Here is a 23,265-nt window from a genome sequence, read left to right as displayed (position 1 = left end):
CAAAAGAACATTCAGTTAAATCAAAGAAACATCAATCATGGCATAGAGGAAACGCTCCAAAGTATGGGAGTAAACTTGTTTTATTGGCAGACATCAAAACACTACTCGCATAACGGGGGGGACTCTGAACTCGTCACTCCGGAAGAGCAACAACAAAAACAGTCCGTGCGGAACCCCGCACCCCAACTCGAGGTCCCGCGGGTGAATTATAAGTTTTATTTTTTTTTTTATTTTATTTTAATTATAAGTAAACACCACTATGGTACCGGTTTTTTTGCTACAGCTGTTCAGTTAAAACCAGTTATGAAAGTAAGCGTTTTTTTGCGATCCCGAGTGCGCATGGACTGCTAGTACCACTGCCTGAAGTTGATGCTTCACTATCTTGATATTTTAGAAACAGATTCATACCAACGGTAGATGAGAGAGTCTCCGCCAAATCAGCGTGTCTCCTGTTTTTCCGGTGCGACTCCAGCGCTTTGACGCCCATCTTTTCAAGCTGGTAACTCTGCTTGCACAGATGTCAGTAAAACATGTGCCGATCTTTTGGATCTCGACGAACCCAGCTCCCAAACTCCTTACTTTCAACCCAAGCTTCTTGAAAAATGCACTTCCCCGTGATACAAGTTGGATCGATGAAAGAACTACGCTACGTCGTAACGAAGACAAAGTGAAATGCCTCCTCACGGAAACAAACAATGGAATATCGACAAGATGGCGACTCGTTGTCAACACGGTGACTTCCGTTGACAATTTCCGGCTGATTTGGACGCCAGACGGATCGCAATTTTTTTTTTAAATAAAAGATTTATTTATTTTTTAGGGAGAATTTTGGCGGTAGAGGTCCTCCCTTTTATTTTTCTAAAAGTTAAGGCCTTTTTAGGGGCTTGGCCGGTTTTCGCGGATTTTAAGGACTTTTAGGAGCCCGAAAATGCACCTTTGAAAATTTAGGGGTTTTTAGGGACTTTTAGGGACGCGTGCAAACACTGGCGATCAACAACACAGTCAAGCCGGGGCGCTTTACTGCACGCACGTGGCTGAGTAAGGCATTCTCGGCTGTGTTCTTCAGAGCAGCCCCCGTCCGCAAAGCCCGACGCGCAACCTTCGCAGAAGACGTGAACGCCGAACGCGGCGCCTCAGTTGGTGTGGCTGATTTTCAGCGCTGTGGTGGCATATAATGGAGTTGAGCCGTGCTGCTTTTAGGGGGATGTTCATAGCCACTGCAGTACTCAATGAACACCGTCGAGCCGGGGCGCATTACTGCACCCACGCGGCTGAGTGAGGCATTCTTGGATGGAAATTTAGGGACTTTTAGGGCCGCGTGCGAACCCTGCCGCAATGGCTGCCCATAGACGAGCTCGGCGGATGGGCACAACAGGTCCTCCTTGGGGGCGCACCTGAGGCCGAGCATGGCCCACGGGAGCTTATCCAACCAGTTGCCATCCGTCAAGCCGGCACGCAGGGCTGCTTTCATGGAGCGGTGGAACCGCTCGCAGAGACCGTTCGCCTGGGGGTGATAGGCGGTAGTGCGGTGCAGCTTGACCCCCAAACTCTCAGCGACTGCGTTCCAGAGTTCAGAGGTAAACTGAGGACCACGGTCGGAGGAAAGGTCGCACGGGGTCCCGAAGCGCGCAACCTACGTGCCGATGAACGCCCGGGCCACGTCTGACGACGTTGTCGAGGAGCGGGGAACGGCTTCGGGCCAGCGGGTCGTCCTGTCCACCATGGTGAGCAAGTAGGTGAAACCGTGCGAGGGAGGAAGCGGACCCACCAAGTCGACGTTGACGTGGTCGAACCTCCTCTCGGGGCCAGCGAAGGGCTCCAAGGGGGCTTTTGTGTGGCGATGCACCTTAGCCCGCTGACAGGCCACGCACAAATCGACTCAGGCCTGCACATATTTCTTAAAACCGCGCCACACGAACTTCTGGGCCACCAGTGTAGCGCCGGAGAAAAGGAGTCGGCGGCGGAGTGTCAGACACAGGAACAAAACTTGTTTTATTGGCGACATCAAAAACGCTACTCGCATAATGGCGGGAACTCTGTGAACTCAAAGCAACAACAAAAACAGTCCGTGCGGAACCCCGCACCCAAAGTCAAGGTCCCGCGGGTGAATTTTGTAAACACCACAAGTTCATTAACTTAGCTTAGCACAAAAGTGGTGTATGCGTCTATTGTAATGAAAAGGAAATAGTAGAATATGTTATTATGCATCGCATGAGATCGAGAGAACACATAGTATATGAACTTGGGAGAGAAAATCTTTTGAAACATTTTAGATAAGGAGTTACTAAAGGTGTGGTGGTACATGCGCCAGACTTTGGTGCAGGTAGTGTGGGATCAATTCCAGGTGTTGATAGTCTGCCTTTTGCCCAAAGTTAGTTGCGATAGGTTCCAACACTCTTAACGATCCTTTTAAGGATAAACGTCTTGGAAAATGGATGGATGTTAGATAAGTTACACCTGGAATCAGGGAATAGGTGTTAAAAATTACAGGGTATTATTTAAGTATTTTAGACAACCACAACTGATTCAGATGATCTCGTTTATTATTTTTCAAATGTTATTAAATTATTATTATATTCGATATTTTGGGACATGCTCCCTACCAGTAGGTGGCGATAAATAACCAATTCGTTGTTTGTCAACCGCCATTAATATGGCGAAGGACTGTAACCAGAGGTGAAAGGAAGTAGCATTTGACAGCCTTTTGGCATGTAAGCGTTGGGATTTGAAGGCATTTTTTGTCTGTGAAAAATGCTCCTCGAAGATAAAATTATGGAAACGTTTTTGTAGCCTTTCCAAGAGTAGAGCAATCAAGAAGATTATTACTGAAGGCGACGAAGCGCTCCACAAACGTCGTAAAACGTGCAAAAGCAAGAGCTTTGCAAACTTTTTCATACCGTAATGCTAAATATAGCGCCAGTAAACGTACATAGTGTACAGTCTGTGCATGTAGAAGGTTTGACTTTTTAACATAATCCCCAGTGAGGTATTTAGCAATTAATTTCGAGATTAACGTTTCGTCTCGTATGTGAGTGGTTGGTCAAGTGAAATTATGACTGACGATCCACAGAGAAACTTTCGCTCAGTTTATTATGAGAAAGTTGGCTTTAGAGGGGTGGAGGAGAAAAAGTCCCTTGAAATTCTGCTTAAGGATAACCCTCTGGGTAAGTGTCAACTAATGTCATTCACTGGTCCACTATTAAAAAACACTTATGGTCAGAATGACACAACTATTCCATGTCAATTGGATCAGTCAAAGCTAAGATTATATTTGGATCTCTTTGTATTTTTTATACCTCTATGGACTTTTGCCATCAAGTTAGTTTACTAAAACTTTTTTTTTTTTTAAACCCCGTCAGATCTGGAAAAGCTGAGTACCTTCAGTCAACGATTTCCCCTCCCATCTATGTATAGGGTTCATGTGTGGAAAGTTTTGCTAGGTAAGACATTGATTGGTTGCTTTTCTTTGGGCAGATATCAGAAGATCTTTGTAATAGGAAGTTAACCAAAGATTTAAAATAAACTATGTAATAGTTCAACGGGAGTGGGGAAAAAGGAAAGAAACATACATACAGACAGTGTTTGATGAGCTTGTTCGATTTCATGAAACAAGTCATTGATCGTTATTGCTTTTTTGTCATTATTTCTCACTGAGTGGCACACACTGCATTCAAAACTGTCCAAATATTTTCTGTTTCATCCATTCCAAATAATGAATCAATGTTTTAGTGTCATCTTGGTCAAAACAACTGTTTGCCCTCCCTCTGGCTGCACACCTCTAAACTGATTTGTGTTCCTACTTAAATGCCATGTGAACAGATGCAATGGTCAGATCTAGTGGTCAACTTGATGACTAACATTAAAAGACCATTACAAATACTTATTTAAAATGTAGATTTTTATCATGTGCAGTTGACATGATTGTATTTATGGAAATTTGTTCATTCACGTTAAAATGAAACATTTTGGAATTGGCATGACGTTTAGCGCTTGATTGAATTCAAGACAAATGGGTTTCATCAGTGATGACTAGTGTTGGTCAGGTAGGGCAGGGGTGAGCAAACGTTTTGCTCAGGGGTCACATTGATGTTTAAAATTTGACAGGCCTGGTCAATTCACAAGCAGATGCTTACATATGGAAAAATGAACTACAACAAAAAAAACATTGTGTTAATACTTAGATTTATTCATAATGGGAACGCTTCGTTTTTTGCCAGTGCATCAAAGTTTGGTGTTAGTTTTGTTTTGGCGATTCTTAGAACAGCAACTGCCGAGTGCCAGGAACTCACTTTTCCTCTACAAAAAAGAAAAGGATTATCTTAACTGTGGCGGAACAATGATGCAGCTGTAAATCGTTGACCTCACAGTTCTGGGGACCAGGGTTCATTGCTGGCCCTGCCTGTGTGAAGTTTGCATGTTCTCTACGTGCCTGTGTGGGTTTTCTCTGGGCACTCCAGTTTCCTTCCAGTCCCAAAAACATTCATTAATTGGAGACTCTAAATTGCCCCCAGGTGTGATTGTGAGTGCGACTTTTGTCTGTCTCCTTGTGGCTTGCGATTGCCTGCCAACCAGTGTACCCTACCTCCTGCCTGTTGACAGCTGGGATACGCTCCAGCACTCCCACAACCCTTGTGAGGATAAGGGGCTAAGAAAAACGATGGATGGATTGCTTAACTGTATCCATTACTTGGGAATGTATGCCACACGAGATACAGTTATATCAACATAAACCAATAACTTAAATATTAGTGATGGTCTCGGTATGTGCTCTGCGACTGACTGCTGACCGGTTCAGGGTGTAGTTCATCTTTCACTCGAATTTAGCTGGGATAGGCTCACGCATTCCCGGGATCCTTGTAAAGATAAGTGGCTTGGAAAACGGACAGTAGTCATAAAGCAGTAACTCAATGCAGAATTGACATGACAACACAGTACAGTAAGTACTTAAACATAAACGGTCACATTATTCCCATTACTGTACTCTTTTCTTGGACTAACTGATAAGTTGATGGATGGATGGATTCCAATTGTGCTCCGTGAAGGCAACTGTCTGTGCTAGCCTTTGCAAAAACAAGTGTGTGTGGAAAAGTGGTGGTTTGATATCAAGGGCATACACACACACAACACACACACACGCACACACACTACTGCTCCCACCACCTAATTTTGATGTAACGACCAAGAAAAAGTGACAAGATTAGCCAACTGTTTAACTAGCAAAGTTGTGGGTGATTTTAGAAGCACTTACTCACATGACCTCAGCCGTGCAGCTCGTTGCCAAAAGTGTATGGAATATCTAATTTCTCATGCAAATGATCTTATCTAGGCGAAAATATACGTTCAACTGTACCATAAAATGCATATCGTGTTTGTTTTTACTAAAAAAATATGTTTATGAATTAAAGTCCGTGAACTTTGACCTAGTTTCCCTTACCTGAAAAATGACTCATTTAGGGGGAGTAGCCTCTGACGTTACTGCAGGGATAAGGATTAGCATGGAGCCTCACTGGTTTACACAGAAGAAAAACCCACTCGTTTTGAGAATTCCCCGATCAGGCTTCTATTACATGCAGTGAACATTTCACCCCGGATTCTTTTACTGGTGGAGTCATGTCTGAGATGGGTTTTCAATGTTAAAACTCAGATCAGTGCCTACCATACATGCAGGTGCAACACCTAAACAGATCGGTTTAAAGTCACCAAACGCGAACTTGGATCTGCCGCTAAACCCGGACACGCTTCGACAAGCTCAGCTCCCCCCATAGAAAGTACCAAAACTGCGAAGAGCTTTTGTTAAAAGACGAGTTGCAAAGGTATGTTTTTACCATGTTTTATTTCCTGAAAACTTTGAACACTATTGACATGGTTGAACGAAATGAGCACGTCGGTCTTTAGCGAAAAATATTTTATTACCGCAAATTGTTTGACTATTCTCAACTACAAAAAGAGGATAATTTTGTGTACAAAAGGTGACGGTGTGGTGCTGCTGCAAAGTGTTGGCCTCACAGTGCTGAGGACCCGTGTTCAATCCCGGCCCTTCCTGTGTTGAGTTTGCATGTTCTCCCGATGCCTGTGTGGGTTTTCCCCGGGCACTCCGGTTTCCTCCCACATCCCAAAAACATGCAACATTAATTGGACACTCTAAATTGCCCCTAGGTGTGATTATGAGTGTGGCTGTTTGTCTCTATATGCCCAGCAATTGGTTGGCAACCAGTTCAGGGTGTACCCTGCCTCTTGCCTGTTGACAGATGGGATAGGCTCCAGCACTCGCAAGCCTTGTGGTCCTCTATTTTTTTTTTTTTTTTTTTTTTTAACACGGAACGAGCTGCTGCTCAGCCTACTTCCACTTCCTAGTTTACCTGACACTGCCCCCCTCCGCTCTTAAAGAGGTACAGTCAGGATTACAAACAGAACACATACCCGCAACTTTATATTTCCGGGCATGACTGGTTGATCACACCTGTAATTTATATCTGTGGGTATGACTGACCACACCTGTACAATTTTCAAATGTGAGTGACTGGCGTAGTATTAAAACAAGCAGTATTACATACTAGTCACTCACAGGACAGCTGTTTGCAATTTTAAAAAATAATTTTTGGACCATGAAATAGATTGAAATGAACCTGTGCTTTATCTACACATTTTTTTTCTTATTTTATAAACTATTAACTTTATTTTTCTCGATTAATTACAGATGTTGCAGGAAGCACCTTCTGCAAAAGCAGTTGACATTGACCCAGCAGATGCTGAATTTCCATCTTTGGTCCATTCCAAAAGTTGCTAGACTGATGAAGTGCCTATCTTTCCAACAGTAGAAAGAATACTGCAGCATATTTCAGCCTTAGTTTTTCTCAAAAACTCTTGTTCAAAGACCATGTAATAATTCTGTATAAATGTTATGTAACATTTATACAAAATATAAACATACAGTTCACTAAAACTGTATGATTCCAGTTATGTGGTGTATGTTTAGTGCATATACAAACATATACATCAACATTTACACACCAAAAAAAATCAGGATGTAGACCATTTAAATCCTGTGCACTCTTGTCCCTCTGGATTAAGAAAGGTGTCATGAATCTTTGACACACAGCAGGATGGAAGTGGCACGCAGTTATAGCTGCCAAAATTTCCCCAACATGATCTCACAAGCTGTCTATAAGCAGTATGTCGCATTGACCTGAAAATCAGAAAATATGACAATTTTCCAGAATGGGACTTTGTTTGAACAAGCAGTTGATTGGATAAATGGTGCTTTTAGCAGGGCGACACAGAGGCGCAGCTGTAAAGCATTGGCCTCACAATTATGAGGACCCGAGTTCAATACCAGCCCCACCTGTGTGGAGTTTGTATGTTCTTCCCGTGCACTGTGCATTTTCTCCGGGATCTTCAGTTCCTTCTGCTTCGTGACAGCTGGGATAGGGATAAGCGATGAAGAAAACGGATGGATGGATGGTTGAATGTAAATGTCAAAAAGCTGGGCTGATTAGGAGAAATAATAATTTTTAAATTAGCTCTTACTCGTGCTGTGGAAAATCCGGTCGCTGCTGATCCGTTTGCCTGAATAGTAAGAAGGCAACCTCTACTACCCATGTGTCCAGACAGCTGGCAATAAATCCTGGGTGCTCCGTCATGCACTGTAGGTGGTCTGGATAATCTGCCATTTTCTGGTGAATATGTTGATTCTCGTGGCAGCCAAACCTCTCTTGTTGTTTGCATAGGAATGCAGCATTTACATGAACACCTGTGGATATAATAAAATCAATAAATAAAATTAAAATCTGTTCACATTCACAAACTTCTACAGCTCAAAGACCCATATCAGTCCAGGAAACAGAACCATCCACCCCTTTTACATTTATATTTTAACCATTTCGTGCCCAAACAAAACCACAAGATACCGGTTTACAGCTTTCAGTATAAAGTTTTGCAGTTTTGCTCATGACATCTTGGGAAAATTGTGACTAAAATGGGGTTTGAACGGGTCTCGCTACTGTCCAGTGATGGCATCAGTTTACCATGGGAAATTATATTTATGGTGCTCTCAAATTAACGTGGCAACATTTTAATCAGATTTTTTCATTAAAATCCTTGTTTTTGAAAATATACCAACTTAGACGATGGACTACATTAGCATCTTCTGTGTGTTTTGGTGCGATAATAAACGAGCCTTGTACATGCAAATTAGTGATGGACATCATACTGCAAATAGTTTCTCATACAAGTACAGGCAGATCCATCGCACTGTACAATGAACGACCGGGTGGTCGTTACTAAATACACGGCGTTTGCATGATTTTAAAACAAGACCAAAAACTTCTTATATACATTCAGGATATCAAAAAGCCTTTACTATTTATCAGTTTATCACTAAACCAAACAAGAACTTCACAAATGCTTACCAGTCTTTGTTTCCAACACGAGGCATATCCTGCTCCCTGCGTGGTTGGCAATTTCTTCATGGCCAGCTATTTCGTCTGCATTTGAACGTGTATGCTGTCTAACTGGCACAGATTGATAACCTTTAACGTCTTTATAAAGCTCATTTTTTTCACCGTCTTCGTGGGACCCTTCAGAATAATGTTCATCACTGAAAATATTGGAAAATTCATTGTCGTTATTACAATATTTTCCAATGCTCGCCACTGTTGTCACCGGTTTGGCCTTCATGTTCCTACTCGGCTATTTCCGCTTCATTTCTGTCTTTTTCCGGCGAATCCAGCAATGTGCGATAATTTTTTTTGCCAATAATTGAAAAATAAAAATGTTTTCTTCTTAACGGATTTCAGATTCAAATTCAGCATAAAAAAACAATATTAGCAAAAGGTGCATTGAGCAACTTCCATACACTTTAAACCAGCTCACAATCCGGACTACAATGAAGTTGAAAGCTCAGACTTTCCATTGTAAATATTAGTTAAGATATCCATCCATCCATTTTCTTTGCCACTTATCCTCACGGGGGTCGCTGGGAGTGTTGGAGCCTATCCCAGCTGTCAACTTGGTGGAGGCGGGGTACACCCTGAACTGGTTGCCGGCCAATTGCAGGGCACATGGAGCCAAACAGCCGCACTCACAATCACACCTAAGAGCAAGTTAGAGTGTCCAAATAATTTTGCATGTTTTGGGGATGTGAGAGGAAACCAGAGTGCCCGGAGGAAACCCACGCAGGCACGGGGAGAACATGCAAACTCCACACAGGTGAGTCCGGGATTGAACCCGGGACCTCAGAACTATGAGGCCAATGCTTTACCAGCTGTCCCATCGTGCCGCCTTATCTCAGATATTAGTACTATACTATGTCAGTGAGACATTTTTTTTACCTGCAGCGCATGTCAGGATGACCCACAATGCATTGCCCACGTGTCCTGCCTATAAAACTATTATTTATGTAAATAAAAAAATGAACAACAAAAAATACACTTTTGACAAAGAAAAAAAAAAGTGTGGCGATAGTGAATTTGTGCATTTCTTTACACTTTTAAGGCATTGCGCAGTCATTCTGAATTGTAGATTCAGCAATCACCTCACAAGCCCTGTCTTTCCAATAAGTTTAAACTTGCAAGTTATGTAGGTTTTTAAATGTTTGTGAATGTTACAGCGACGAGCATTTGACTCAACAACATGTAATCATTCTTTGCTGAAAAATGTTGTGAAACCACGAGTAATTGCATTCCAAGCAAAGTTCTGACAGGGATGTGACTTGAAACTCCTTCTGGCGGGATTCTGCCAACTCTTCTGACCAGACCCTCAGAATACTTTTGGGCCTGCCACATCAGACGGGGATTTTCCTCCACCATTGTTGTCAGCTCACCACCAGTTGGTTGCACTGATGGATGTTAGCATTTATTTTAGTCTTCCACGTAAGCAAAGATGACATTAAAAGCTAAAGAATGAACAACTTTACATTGATGAATTTGGAAAATAGTCACATCTCACAGTATCACATACACCTTGTGTCTCATTTTTGAAATTTGGCAAAGCAATCAGCATTTTATAGCATCTGATTTTATCCATTAAAGGAAAAAAAACAGTGCCGTGTGCCGTTACGATTCGTGTCAAAATACTGAGTTGTGGTGTTTACCCATCTAAATAAAAGACTACAAGCATAAAACAGGAAGTCAAGTTTAAACTTATACATATAAACCTTTTGACATAACGATACAGTCCCAAATATCTAACACTACTTAAATAATGCTATATTACTTACTTTTAGCTGAAACAATTAATGAATATGAATCGAATTGAGGTATTTCCGCACATGTTGGTTATAAAGAACCCTGGGTCAAATGTTCATTTTAGTCTAGGCCAGTGGTCCCCAACCTTTTTGTCACTTAGGACTGGTCAATGCTTGACCATTTAACTGCAGACTGTGGGGAATGCGACATAGATTGTACGTAGATTGTTTGTATTGTATTTTGCTTTCATTGACTATCGAATTTAGTAAACATGATAAATAACATAATAAAGTAATAAACGTGAAAAATAAAAATTCCACATTTCTCTTTTTTAAATATACCAACGCAGCAGTTCAATTTTGTTCTTATTATTAAACTCTCGATGATTATTATTTTTCAACAGCTGAAATAAATTAGTCAGTTTGAACAATCTCCTCTACCCTCTGCCTCATCTCCCTGTGTTGGCGACCAGAGCCCGAACGCTCGCTGACTGGTCGCTATAGTAACATTTAAACAAGCCTTCAAAATAAGATATGCATACGCCGCAAAAATTAATTTAAAGTGCATGAAAAGTCACCATAGCTAAATCAATGGAAGCCCTGCGCTTGTTTCTCTGCAACGAGATGGTCCCATCTGGGTATAATGATGACAATGACACATGAAGTGTATTGCTAGTGTCCAGTTTATTATGTTGTTTTGTCTTTGTTGTTGTCACTGCAGAAAACCCCGCTTCACACAGATAGGATGTCAGAAATGACAACAGGGTTGTCAGTGCTTTGGTGGCGAACTCTGGGTATTCTGCCATGACTTTAATACAGAACATCGGCAGAGTTGTTGTCTCGAAAATACTTTTAAAGGTATCATTTGCGCCCTACATCAGTTGATCTTTTTCTTGCTTAGACATGCTGTATTGACCTGGTTTATTGATAAATGGGTCACGGATCCATTCCTTGGCAGTTCGTGGGTCCTTTTTGTTTGGGAACGCTCAAACTCTTTTAAGAACAAAAACAGGTGATCATGCACCACCTGGGAGAATGAAGGCTCACTTTCACACAAAATCCCCAGTAATGTTTGAAACATATCAAACATGCCTCTGTTCACGCGTCGTCCCCACAAATCCAATTTGGCTTTAAGTCCAGCTACTTTATCTAATAATTTGAAGACATTGTCATTTTCCCCTGAAGTGACAGATTGAATTAATTGAGCAGGGTGAATATGTCAAACAAGTACGACAGTTTTGCGACCCATTCCTTGTCAGTAAAATGTGCAGCCAGTGGCGACTTTTTTTCAGAGAGAAATCTTTGCAGTGGCTCTCGTAATTCAAACACTTGTGAGTTATTTCCCTCTGGATAACCACATTATTTCCGTGTATAAGAGAAGCTGTGTATGCTCCGCATCCATCTCTTCACAAAGCTCTTCAAATAGGCGCGAGTTAAGGTTGTGTGCTTTGATGTGGTTAATAACGACGTCATTCAAAACACCGTTCAATTCCAGTGGCATTTTTCGGCTTGCCAGCATTTCCCTGTGAATCATACAATGCGTAGATTCACACTCAGGTGCAACCTCCTGAACACGAGCAGTTTAACCAGACAGCAGCAGCTCCGTCTGTGCATATACTGACACAAAAAGACCATTTCAGTTTATCTGATATATATCCATCCAGCAACTTGAACAGTTCTGCAGCTGTGGTGTTGGTTGGCAACGATAGTGCACATAACATATCCTCATGTACATCCTGCTGATATCGCACATTAACAAGTAGTATTACCTTGTCAACATCTGTAGATTCGTCAGCCTGTAGTGCGTATCACCGTGATTTATTAATCCTCTCCAACAATTGTTTTTCAACGTCTTTGGCTATTTCCTCAATGCGCCGAGTCACGGTGCTAGCTGACATAGGTACCTGTGCTACCTTTTTAACAGCAGCTTCTCACAAATCTTCTCTTCTCAAATTTCATGGCAAATTTCTTTAGTGGAGGGCAAAATTAATTCTTCACTAATAGCGAATGACTTTTTAGCCTTAGCAATGCGGTTAGCCACCAAGTACGATGCTTTCTGTGGATTTGCATTTATTGCTGTGGTGGCCTTCAGTAATTTCTTCTGTCCTTCATGTTCCTGTTTTTTTCTTTCAAAATACTGTGGGGGTTTGTTTTTTAATCCAGGGTGCTTGGTGTCCAAGTGGTGAAGCAATTTTGAAGGCTTCATTGCCTCAATAGAGAGCCGTTCGCTGCATATGATGCGGAACGGGCTGGGGCTGTGGGAATCACCTGTTGTGATAAATCCGTATTTCAAGTAGAACTCCTGGTATTGTCTGTTAAAATGTTTCTTTTTATTGGAAGTTGTAGGCTCTTCTTCTGTCTCTTCACTGGGCCTTTTCCCCTTTGAAAAGACATTTTCCAAAGATGTTTTGAACTCATTTTGCTAGTTTGTGGGAGTAAATTTTGGCACTCAAGTGAGGGAGATGTAACCAAAAGAATCCGGTCATTTTTCAAAATAAAAGATTGTTCAGACTCAGATAATGAATACAACGGAGCCAGTTAATTATTTCTTTGGCGGGCCCAGTACCAATTTACCCCTCCGTACAGGGCACTTAACCACGCCTCATGAAGTGACGTCACGCCACGTGCGCTGACGTAAGACAAACAGTAAAAATACAATACAATACATTATGAACTGAGACAGACTCCATGCTTCTGATTTCATTCAAATCAACGATATAGTATAGATTCTAAATACAATACATTCTTAACTGAGAGAGACGCCATGCTTCTGATTTCATTCAATCATTCACACGTAGCAATGTTATGCTAGCGGAGAACGTCTCATTCATTTATACGAGACGTGTATTAAAAATCAAATTTAGGCCATATCTTCGTGCAAACACAGTCTGGTTAAGCTTCGGCCGCGAGCCAGCAAGAAATCGATACGTTTGTGCAGTCCGATCATCGCTAAATATTGCTCAACAAAGAATAAGTGTGTCAATCGTTCGCACGTAGCAGTGTTATGCTAGCGGAGAACGTCTCATTCATTTATACGAGACGCGTATTAAAAATCAAATTTAGGGCATATCTTCATGCAAACACAGTCTGGTTAAGCTTCGGTCGCGAGCCAGCACGAAATCAATATGTTTGTGCAGTCCGATCATCGCTAAATATCGCTCAACAAAGAATAAGTGTGTCAATCGTTCGCACGTAGCGGTGTTATGCTAGCGGAGAACGTCTCATTCATTTATACGAGACTCGTATTAAAAATCAAATTTAGGGCATATCTTCATGCAAACAGTCTGGTTAAGCTTCGGTCGCGAGCCAGCACGAAATCAATATGTTTGTGCAGTCCGATCATCGCTAAATACGTGTGTCAATCGTTCACACGCAGCAGTGTTATGCTAGCGAAGAACTTCGAATTCATTTACACAAGACGTGTATTGAAAATCAAATATAGGGCATACCTTTGTGCAAACATATCTGTTCCGGTTGATATTAGATGGATTTAGTTGATGATGCGGTCTTCCACAAAGTTTGATCCATCAAAGGCATTTTTCGTACTGGGTCTTCGGTTTTAGAAAGGGTACGAATTGAACTCCACCAAGTAGCCTTTCAGGATACCTGTCGTCACTATTACAAAGTCCGTGACTACACCTCTTAACCATATTTTTTGTTAAATAACCCAAATACGCGATAAAACGCTAACTAAACCTATACTGGACCATGCAATGTTGTCTGAGAAAATGGCGGGAGCAAAAACGGGCTTTGGTTTATGCAGATCTCTGGCCTCTGATTGGTTGGTGACGCGGATTGCGCAATATCCACGGAGGGGTCAATTGAACCACGGACCAGTTCCGGTCCGCGGCCCGGTGATTGGGGACCACTGGTCTAGGCTGTTCAAAGGCAATGCTACTTGACACAAAGGAAATGTATGTAAACGTTTGACTTCAAACAAAATTAAATTACATTTCCAAAGAAATTCTCTCATAATTGTGGGATTTCCATCCATTTTCCAAGCGGCTGATCCTTACAAGGCTCGCTGCTACATTTATGTTTTGGGCGATAGGGAGGCTATATTTAACAAAATGAAATAAGTTGGGTGATCTTGACTGATCTGAAACAGGAGAAGTCTTGTCTAATTTGTCTTCAGTCATGCATCCATCCATCCATCCATTTTCTGAGCCGCTTATCATCATGATGGTCGTGGGAGTGCTGGAGCCTATCAGAGCTGTCATCCGGCATTAGGCAGGGTACACCCAGAACTGGTTTCCAGCCAATCGCAGGGAACATGAAGACAGACAACAGTCACACTCACAATCACACCTAGGGATAATTTAGAGCAGTGGTGGCAAATACAACAGAGAAATATTTTTCTGAGTGAAAATTACAGCAGCATTGCCATGTTGCGTTTTACTAGTACTTTTGCACACAACTTGTTGACACGAGCATCTTTGTTTATCTTCTTTCTTTCATTAATTTTCCGACCCACTTATGCTCACCTGGGACATGGTGGTGGTTGCGCCAATCCCTGATATCATCGGGCAAGAGGTGGGGTACACTATAAAGTGGTTGTCAGCCAATCACAGAGCACATAGCGACAGACAACAGTCAAGCTCACAATCACACCGAAGGCCAATTTAGAATCCCTAATTGACCCCTCCGTGGATGTTGCGCAATCTGCGTCACTGACCAATCAGAGGCCAGAGATCTGCATAATCTCTGACTGAAATCTCAGACAACGCTGGCTGGATGGTCCAGTATAGCTTCTGTTGGCGTTTTATCGCGTATTTGGGTTCTTTAACAATAGATATGGTTAAGACGTGTAGTCACGGACTTTATAATAGTGACGACAGGTATCCTGAAAGGCTAGTTGGTGGAGTTCAATTCGTACCCTTTCCAAAACTGAAGACCCAGTACGAAAAATGTCTTTGATGGATCGCACTTTGTGTAAGACCGCATCATCAACTGAATCCATCTAAAATCAACCGGAACAGAAGAGCGAGTACGAAAAATGTCTTTGATAGATAAAACTTTGAGGAAGACCGCATGATCAACTGAATCCACCAACCGGAACAGATATGTTTGCACGATAGTAAACCCTAAATTTGATTTTCAATCCATGTCTCATATAAATGAATTAGCAGTTCTTCGCTTACATAACATAGCTAAGTGTGAATGATTGACACACTTGATCTGTGTTGAGCGATATTTTGGAATGATCTGACTGCACAAACGTGTCTCTGTTCGGCGCTCCCGAGCGAAGCTAAACCGGACTTTGTTTGTTAGCACGAAGGTATGCCCTATATTTGATTTTCAATACATGTCTCATATAATGAATTAGCAGTTCTTCGCTTGCATAATATAGCTACCTGTGAATGATTGTCACACTTGATCTGTGTTGAGTGATATTTTGCGATGATCTGACTGCACAAACGTGTCCCATTGTTCGCGGCTAATTAGCTAAGCTAAACCGGACTAGCAGTCCTAAAAGCCTTCAACGTGCACCGAGACACCAAGACTGAAGGAAGGATGTTTGAGGACACTAAAGTAGTGATTGTCGTATTCGGTCGGGACTTACGTAGGATCGGCACTAATTCAAGAATAATTATTGAGGGGAGCGCGTGACGTTACACAAAGAAAATGAGAGAAACAACTCAAAAATCAAGCCTCGCCTTCTTTTCTTTCATACGGCGGTTCATAAACGGCTATACATATACACATACAGATTCTGCACACAAGTGTGATATGTAACACGAAAATAGGAAACTGTCAATGACGAATTCGTCTTTGGGTTATAATATATTATATTATGTGGCTTCTCGGTCTTCCTCTGACTCTGGAAAGATCTCGCGCTAATATCAATGGTTTCTCCGTCGATATGCATGTAAATACCATTGAAATACCCCTCGCTGAAATGCTTGAACCCTGCTGTCTGCTTTTCAACGATATTTCACTGTTAGCTAAGAATGCGAGTGAGAAATCAGCCGGTAAATAGGACAGTTTCGCTCTATTCCTTTCTTGCTGCGCCGATATTTTTCCTAATTGTTTGTCTGACGTCAGCACACGTGATGTGACGTCACTTCAGGAGGCGTGGTTAAGAGGAGGGGTCAATTAATGCATGTTTTTGGGGATGTGGGAGGACACTGGAATGCCCAGAGAAAACCCACGCACGCACGGGGAGACCTTGCTAACGCTACACAGGGAGTGCTGGGACTCGAACCCCGGTCCTCAGAACTAAACCCAACACTCTACAATTGCACCCACCACTGTGCAACCTGTCTTCAAATGAAACGTTTTTGCACGGTCTATGTAAACCTCTGGCTTCAACCGTGCAGTTTATATATACCGTAATTTCTCGTGTATAATGCATCCTGAAGTATAATGTGCACCCCCAAAGTTGACCCAAACAAATCAGGAAAACCCTTCTATGCGCACCACCAAGTTGCTGCTATCCAATTGCTCAAAATATTAGGAATTATCTGTATTTCTACTTTGCTAGGTTTATACTTTTGTTTGTACTTGCATTGTTTTTAAAAAAATGTCTTACAAAATCTTTATTAATAATCTTTGTGCATGTACTGATGTAGCGGTAATATATATCTCAGGGCAGGTCCCTGCAATTGTCAGAACAGAATCCCTCAATCAACTAAAATAAATGGTCAATGATAGCATAATTTTTTATTAATACTGTTGTTTTATTGAAAGGATCGGTGCTGGTCGGCGCTCAGGAGACAAAGACAACACTCAACAAAAGACCAACGTTCCCAAATGCTATTTAGCCTCAATAACTGGCATATTTATTTCGACCAAATGCAAGTTCTCAAAATACAGTTGACATTGCGTGAAATCAATCATATGAGCCCCTTACCTATGCCGAGAAGGTGGAGAGCCAATCACCCAGGTAGAGGTCCGCTTGTCAACCAGCTGGGCGTCCGTACGAAACCCGCAGCAGACTCTACCTGTTTGTACTCTGCATCTCTATTATACTTTTCAGTTGTGTGCGAGAGAAAGGGCGGGTGGCCTACCCGTCCCACCTGGCGCCGCAACGATTGTTTCCTGATTTACTATTGACACCTAAGTGTGTCCTTCAGGCTCTGAAAAACATCTTACGCAGCCATAACTGTTAGACAGACATCCCACAACAATGTTCGTCTTTGGTATGCATGCGAACAAGATAGTGAAACGGTCCAGATGTCTTGACCAGAAAAACAAGTGATGCGAAAAACAAGTGAGTGTATGCATGCAAACAAGATAGTGAAAAACAAGTGAGTGAAAAACAACTTATATAACCATGGTTGCACAATACATTCGGGTATTCAACGGTTATGGGAAGCATCACTAATTAACACTCCTTTCATTCCACTCTTGAGGCTTCACATATTAGTTGATATACCCGTCAAACGTCGATGGTAACACTATTCCATTTCCAGTGTGATTCATGATGTCATGAAAAAACATGGACCATAATTCCCGCAACGTTAGGTTTCTGTGAATATATTGATGTGATAAACATCCTTGCCATCTAGCATAAATGTATACATGAGTGGGGTAAGGCACCAACTTAACAGTGTAGTTCTCAACACCGAAGTGTCCATTACTTTTCTCAAGGCGTACAATCATCTCATGCGTTGCATAATCACCCACTCCACTTCAGCTCGGATACATCTTACGTAGATACATGTTAGCAGATAACATAGTGATAGCAATACTATTACAATAACCAACAGAATCAGAGGGGGCACCAAAGTCCTGCATTGTTGCCACACATAGAGCATGTGGTCTGATTTGCCACAACATCTCCCTTCGTGGCTCCCTCGTCCAATCACAAAGTACAGCCTCTGAGTCGGTTAAACATGGATTGCTGTGTCCCTGTTGTAATGTACACGCCCTTCCTCTGTCTGTTTCGTCACACATTTTCATCTCATAAGTCGTATTAGTTCCCACATCCATCCACTCTCCATCCAGATGTAGAAACCAAAATCCTGTGGCAGTAATCACCAGTAATACTTGATACTTGCATATCGTTTTGACAGTAGACACATTGTACTGAGTCCAATACCCAGCACAATATGTACTGTTGCATTTTGTTCGCTCCGAGTGTAACTGTAACCAAAGTTTGCTACTAATATTCTAAACCGTTTTCCGTTGTCATTATTCTCTGGAATCGCTCTTTTTGAGCTTCCGCATGTATCATTTGCAATGCACAGGGTGTCCAATTACCTCTATGTGATAGATTCTTTAACGCATCATATGTTTCATTCCATAAGTTTAACTCCCATGTAAATGCCTTTTTCCAAACATCTGTGTTTTCCAATTGCCCTATCATAGCTTTTGGAAGCCATACCCCTACCTGATGTATACCCTCGGATGCATGTTGCCCTGTGTTAGATAACATTGTTCTGGTTACTTCATTATCTGCAGCATTAGCTACACCATACAGTGTTCCCATTCCTCCGAAGAGAGTATCATACCAAGCACTACGTCTTCGTGTACAGTGTGGTATATCGGGGAATTTTATTTCCCAGTACACTCGGGTTTTAACCCTGGCTTGTGCCATGTGTGTACAGGTATCTAATACTGGTCCTATGTGTGTTACAAAAATGTGTTCCGTCCCGAGATTTCAGTGCTGTTAAAAAAAAAAACCAGGGTTTCTTTTATGGTAATCGTCCACCTCGTCCAGTTGTGCTCATTCCAGGTCTCGGTCGTCCTGTTGTAGTGGCACATGGGGACTACTGAAGTGACGGTTAAGTTGCATCCTTGTTCCACCACCGGGTTGTCCTTTCCTTCAAGGCACCTTTTGCACTTCCACATCTGACAATTGCTGGTGACGTTTACCACGTCGCAAGCTCGGTAAGCTGGACAGGTGTAGTCTCCTTGAGTACGGTCTTGGGTACTGCTTTTCCGTCTTATGTGGAGCCGCTGGACCTGCTCCAATTTGTCACCCTCCGTCATTGCGCAGCAGAGTTGGACCATGGCACCAAGGACAAGGATGCACGTGACCCAGCAGACGACATTGCCACCTCTTGGGCCCTCGGTCTTCCCTGGTCCAGCCATTGCGCCTCTCTAATGATGGTCTTCCAATCAGCAAATACCACCACGGCATCTGTATTACGACAAATAGTGCATACTACAAACATGTGATCAGTTCTTTCTTGTATAACATTTTGACACCGGTACATTTACCCATTTTTCCTCTCCAGGATATAAGACGCTCACAGTAGCATCTTGCCCTTGAGCTATAATTTCTGCTGCTCGGGGAGGACCGTCTGGCTGTTTTACCCAAACGTTTGCCCCTGCCAAATCAGTGGAGCCAAATCCTCCCTCCCCTCTGGTGGTTATCACCACAGGTTTAGGTATTTCTTTTACCTTGGTTGCAAGGCAAGGCTTCACTACCAATTGAGCAATTTTGTCCCCTCATTCCAATGTAAGGGGCTGTTCTGCTAATAATTTGCAAACCACTCCAATTTCTCCTTGATAGTCCGCATCAATTACTCCGGCTTGAATTGTTAACCCTTTTAGTGATAACCCACTTCGTGGTATAATGTGTCCATATGTCCCTGGTGGACACCGGAACCCCAATCCTGTTTTCACTATTTGGATTTCGTTGGGAACCAGAGTGATGTTTGTCCGGATTTTCAAATCCAATCCCGCTGAGCCTGGAGTAGCTCGTACGGGAATTTCAGCTTGAGGATCAATTTTCTACATTTTAATTTCCCCATTGGAATTTTTGTACCGGTACCCTCATTATCATTCGTATTCGGGGCGTTATTCCCGCCCCAAGCGGTCTCTTATTAATCTGATTCACCGCCTCGGGTAAGTCTTTGCACCATTTGTCCAGCGTTCTGTTTCGAGATAGCTTTTTCAATGTTTCCTTAAGAATTCCATTCATTCGCTCTATTAACCCAGCAGCCTGCGGATAATAGGGAATGTGATAGATCCATTCTACATGGTGTGTCTTTGCCCACTCTTTAGACTCCTTTTTCCCCTATTTTAATTCGCTCAGACACATACCATTTCCATTTGATAATACTAGGTTCCTGTGCAATTCCTATTCTATGTGTTGTCGGGTTACCTTTAACCCATGTCAAAATCGGTATATCTGTTCTCATTAACACCTCATGGCCCACCGTTTGAGCCTCAGTTTCAACCATTGCCCAATAGCATGCTAATAGCTGCTTTTCAAAAGGTGTGTACCTTAGGCCTGCTTCTGGGAGCTTTCTCGACCAGAATCCCAAGGGTTTACGAATCCTATCTTGCTTTTGCCACAAACTCCAGTTAGCGTATTCATTTAACGCCAAAACCTGCAATTCTACCGGTCCCGATTTCATTTTTCCCAGTGACACTGCTTGCTGTATCGCTTCCTTTGCCATATCAAATGATCGCTGTTGTTCTTCTCCCCAACTAAAGTATCATTATTTCCTTAGGAACTTTTAGCTTTTCCAGGTGCTCTGCTACCACCCGGTGGCAGATTGTGGGACTATGTAAATAACCCTATGGTAGTCTGGTCAACGTGTAGTGGCGCCCTTCCCAGGTAAACGCAAATTGATTCATCCTATCCTAAGGAATAGGAATAGGAATAGTGAAAAATGCGTTAGCCAAATCTATGACCCCATACCACGTTCCGGGATGATGTTGCACTCGTTCTATAATTGCCACTGCGTCGGGCACCGCGGAAGTCAATGCAGGTGTGTGTTTATTCAATCCTCCGTAGTCTACTGTCATCCTCCCAGAGTTATCTGATTTCCTGACTGGCCACAACGGATTGTTCCAGTTTGTCGTCACTGTTTTCAAAAGACCAGCTGCTAAATATTCTTTAATGGTCGCCGAAATTCCTTCCTGTCCTCCAGGTATCCGGTATTGCTTTTGACTGACTACCTGTGTAGCTTGTGGTATCGGAAAAGGTGGCATTTTTACTTTACCCACCAATATTGCATGAATTTTCAGTGGATTTACCCCGAATTCAAATCTCCCGGCTGTCAAATAAAGTGTCATTCCGGCTAATATGTCCATACCCACTATCCACTCTGGGATAGGGGTTACAATCACCATATATGTTTTTACAGGCATATTTCCGATTTTCAAAGGTAAGTCCTGTTAATGGTACTAGGGGTCCTTTCATTTTCTCTGGATTTCCATAAATTATTGAGGCCTCCGCCCCGGTATCTACTAACGCTGTTACTGTTTGAACTGATTTATCCCAATAAATTTCCATATCATATACTTCAAAAGACACAGTCGTAGTTAACAAAAAGGAACCGGTGCATCCTTTGTAAAACTGTACATGCAAACATAGTGCACATTATTCAGAAGATATGACAAGCATACAATATAGTATTTGGATAGCTTTTTCGGTCAACAAAGATCTTTGTAACGTTAAGTCTATTGAAACACTTGTAGAAAGGCAACACCCGCGCGCGCACACACGCGTACAAACGCGTACACACACGATAGAAAGGCAACAACCGCGCGCACACACGCGTACAAACACGTACACGCATGATAGAAAGGCAACACCCGCGCGGGCACACATGCGTACAAACACATACTCACACGATAAGAGTATGGTTGTAAGCAGTATTATGTGCGAAAGTGAACGTTCATTCATTTCCTATACTCCGTTATCCTCACTGTTTAATGCACTGATCTAAACAAAAACAAACAAAAAAAAAAGACTGGATGGCTCATTGGCCACCAAAACTGTAGTCGCCATCTTGATACTCCCAAAACAACCATGCCGACCTGTGTATAATCTTCTCTAGTCATGAACAATTCTGGCTCTGGCTGCGATTGTGGGACCGGCCCTCGCACTCGCTCGCCATTTTCGTCCAGAATTGATTGACCGTCTGCCCCCATCAGATCCTGGATTCGATCTGGTATCACGTATCGCTGCTCTTTTCGTTGTGTGAAAGGGTGTATCTGCAACCCCTTTAACGAGGGATACAACCCAGTCTGTGGTGTCTGGTCCGGTCTTATCACCCCACATATCCCCGTTCCACTCCTCCGGATTCCACTGCGCTGACAGCCCAATGGTGAATGAACGGATTTGCGCTTGTTCTATTTTACGAGGTTTCTTCTTTCACTCTCTTCGCGCCACTCAGGAGATATGCATTACAGCTCTTTCCGTTATACTCTGCATTTTTGCCAAATGCTCCTTTAATTCTTTCACTATAACCTCTAGCTGGATAACCTCTTGCGCCTTTTGATTTTCTGTGCTTCTAACCTTATCCAACTCCAACACGCAATTTTTCCAAGCTTCCACACACATCCACAACATCTGCTGCGTGCCTCCCAGCGGAACACGAGCATTCACATCCACCCGCCTCCTCAACATATCACATAATGCCAGCGGCGTGGCAGCGGGATTCACTCCTGTCCACGGTCCGGGGCGTCGCCCACGCTCCCGTAAGACAGCTCCTATCTCTCGGAAAGTGATGCCTTCCCACCCGGGCACCACCTCCTCCTCTGGTGCCTCTTGCGCACCCTTAGTTGTCCTTCTAAAACAAAGCATCCTGTTTTTATCTCCTGCGCATAGCCTGCACGATCCTGCCGACAACGCCAAAAATGTTTTATTGAAACGATCGGTGCTGGTCGGCGCTCAGGAGACAAAGACAACACTCAACAAAAGACCAACATTCCCAAATGCTATTTAGCCTCAATAACTGGCATATTTATTTCGACCAAATGAAAGTTCTCAAAATACAGTTGACATTGCGTGAAATCAATCATATGAGCCCCTTACCTATCCCGAGAAGGTGGAGAGCCAATCACCCAGGTAGAGGTCCGCTTGTCAACCAGCTGGGCGCCCGTACGAAACCCACAGCAGACTCTACCTGTTTGTACTCTGCATCTCTCTATTATACTTTTCAGTTGCGTGCGCGAGAAAGGGCGGGTGGCCTACCCGTCCCACCTGGCGCTGCAACGATTGTTTCCTGATTTACTATTGACACCTAAGTGTGTCCTTCAGGCTCTGAAAAACATCTTACGCAGCCATAATTGTCAAGACATCCCACAACAATGTTCGTCTTTGGTATGCATGCGAACAAGATAGTGAAACGGTCCAGATGTCTTGACCAGAAAAACAAGTGATGTGAAAAACA

The 23,265-nt window shown here is 42.7% G+C and overlaps 1 protein-coding gene across 2 annotated transcripts in view; it reads left to right on the top strand.

Annotated features, from left to right (window-relative positions):
* The first annotated feature begins 2,657 nt into the window (after nt 1-2,657).
* Nucleotides 2,658-23,265, top strand: part of tbc1d7 (TBC1 domain family, member 7) — a 64,145-nt gene continuing 43,537 nt past the window's right edge. For both annotated transcript variants that reach the window (XM_061824266.1, XM_061824265.1), the window contains exons 1-2: nt 2,658-3,164; nt 3,360-3,440. In XM_061824266.1, coding sequence (XP_061680250.1) covers nt 3,053-3,164; nt 3,360-3,440 — 193 coding nt within the window. In that variant the 5' untranslated portion in view covers nt 2,658-3,052. The remainder of the gene's footprint in view (nt 3,165-3,359; nt 3,441-23,265) is intronic.

This window comes from Syngnathoides biaculeatus, chromosome 7 (genome assembly GCF_019802595.1).
Source record: "Syngnathoides biaculeatus isolate LvHL_M chromosome 7, ASM1980259v1, whole genome shotgun sequence".
Lineage (NCBI taxonomy): Eukaryota > Metazoa > Chordata > Actinopteri > Syngnathiformes > Syngnathidae > Syngnathoides > Syngnathoides biaculeatus.
Note: the sequence above shows the minus strand (reverse complement) of the source record. Positions and strands in the feature narration are given on the sequence as shown.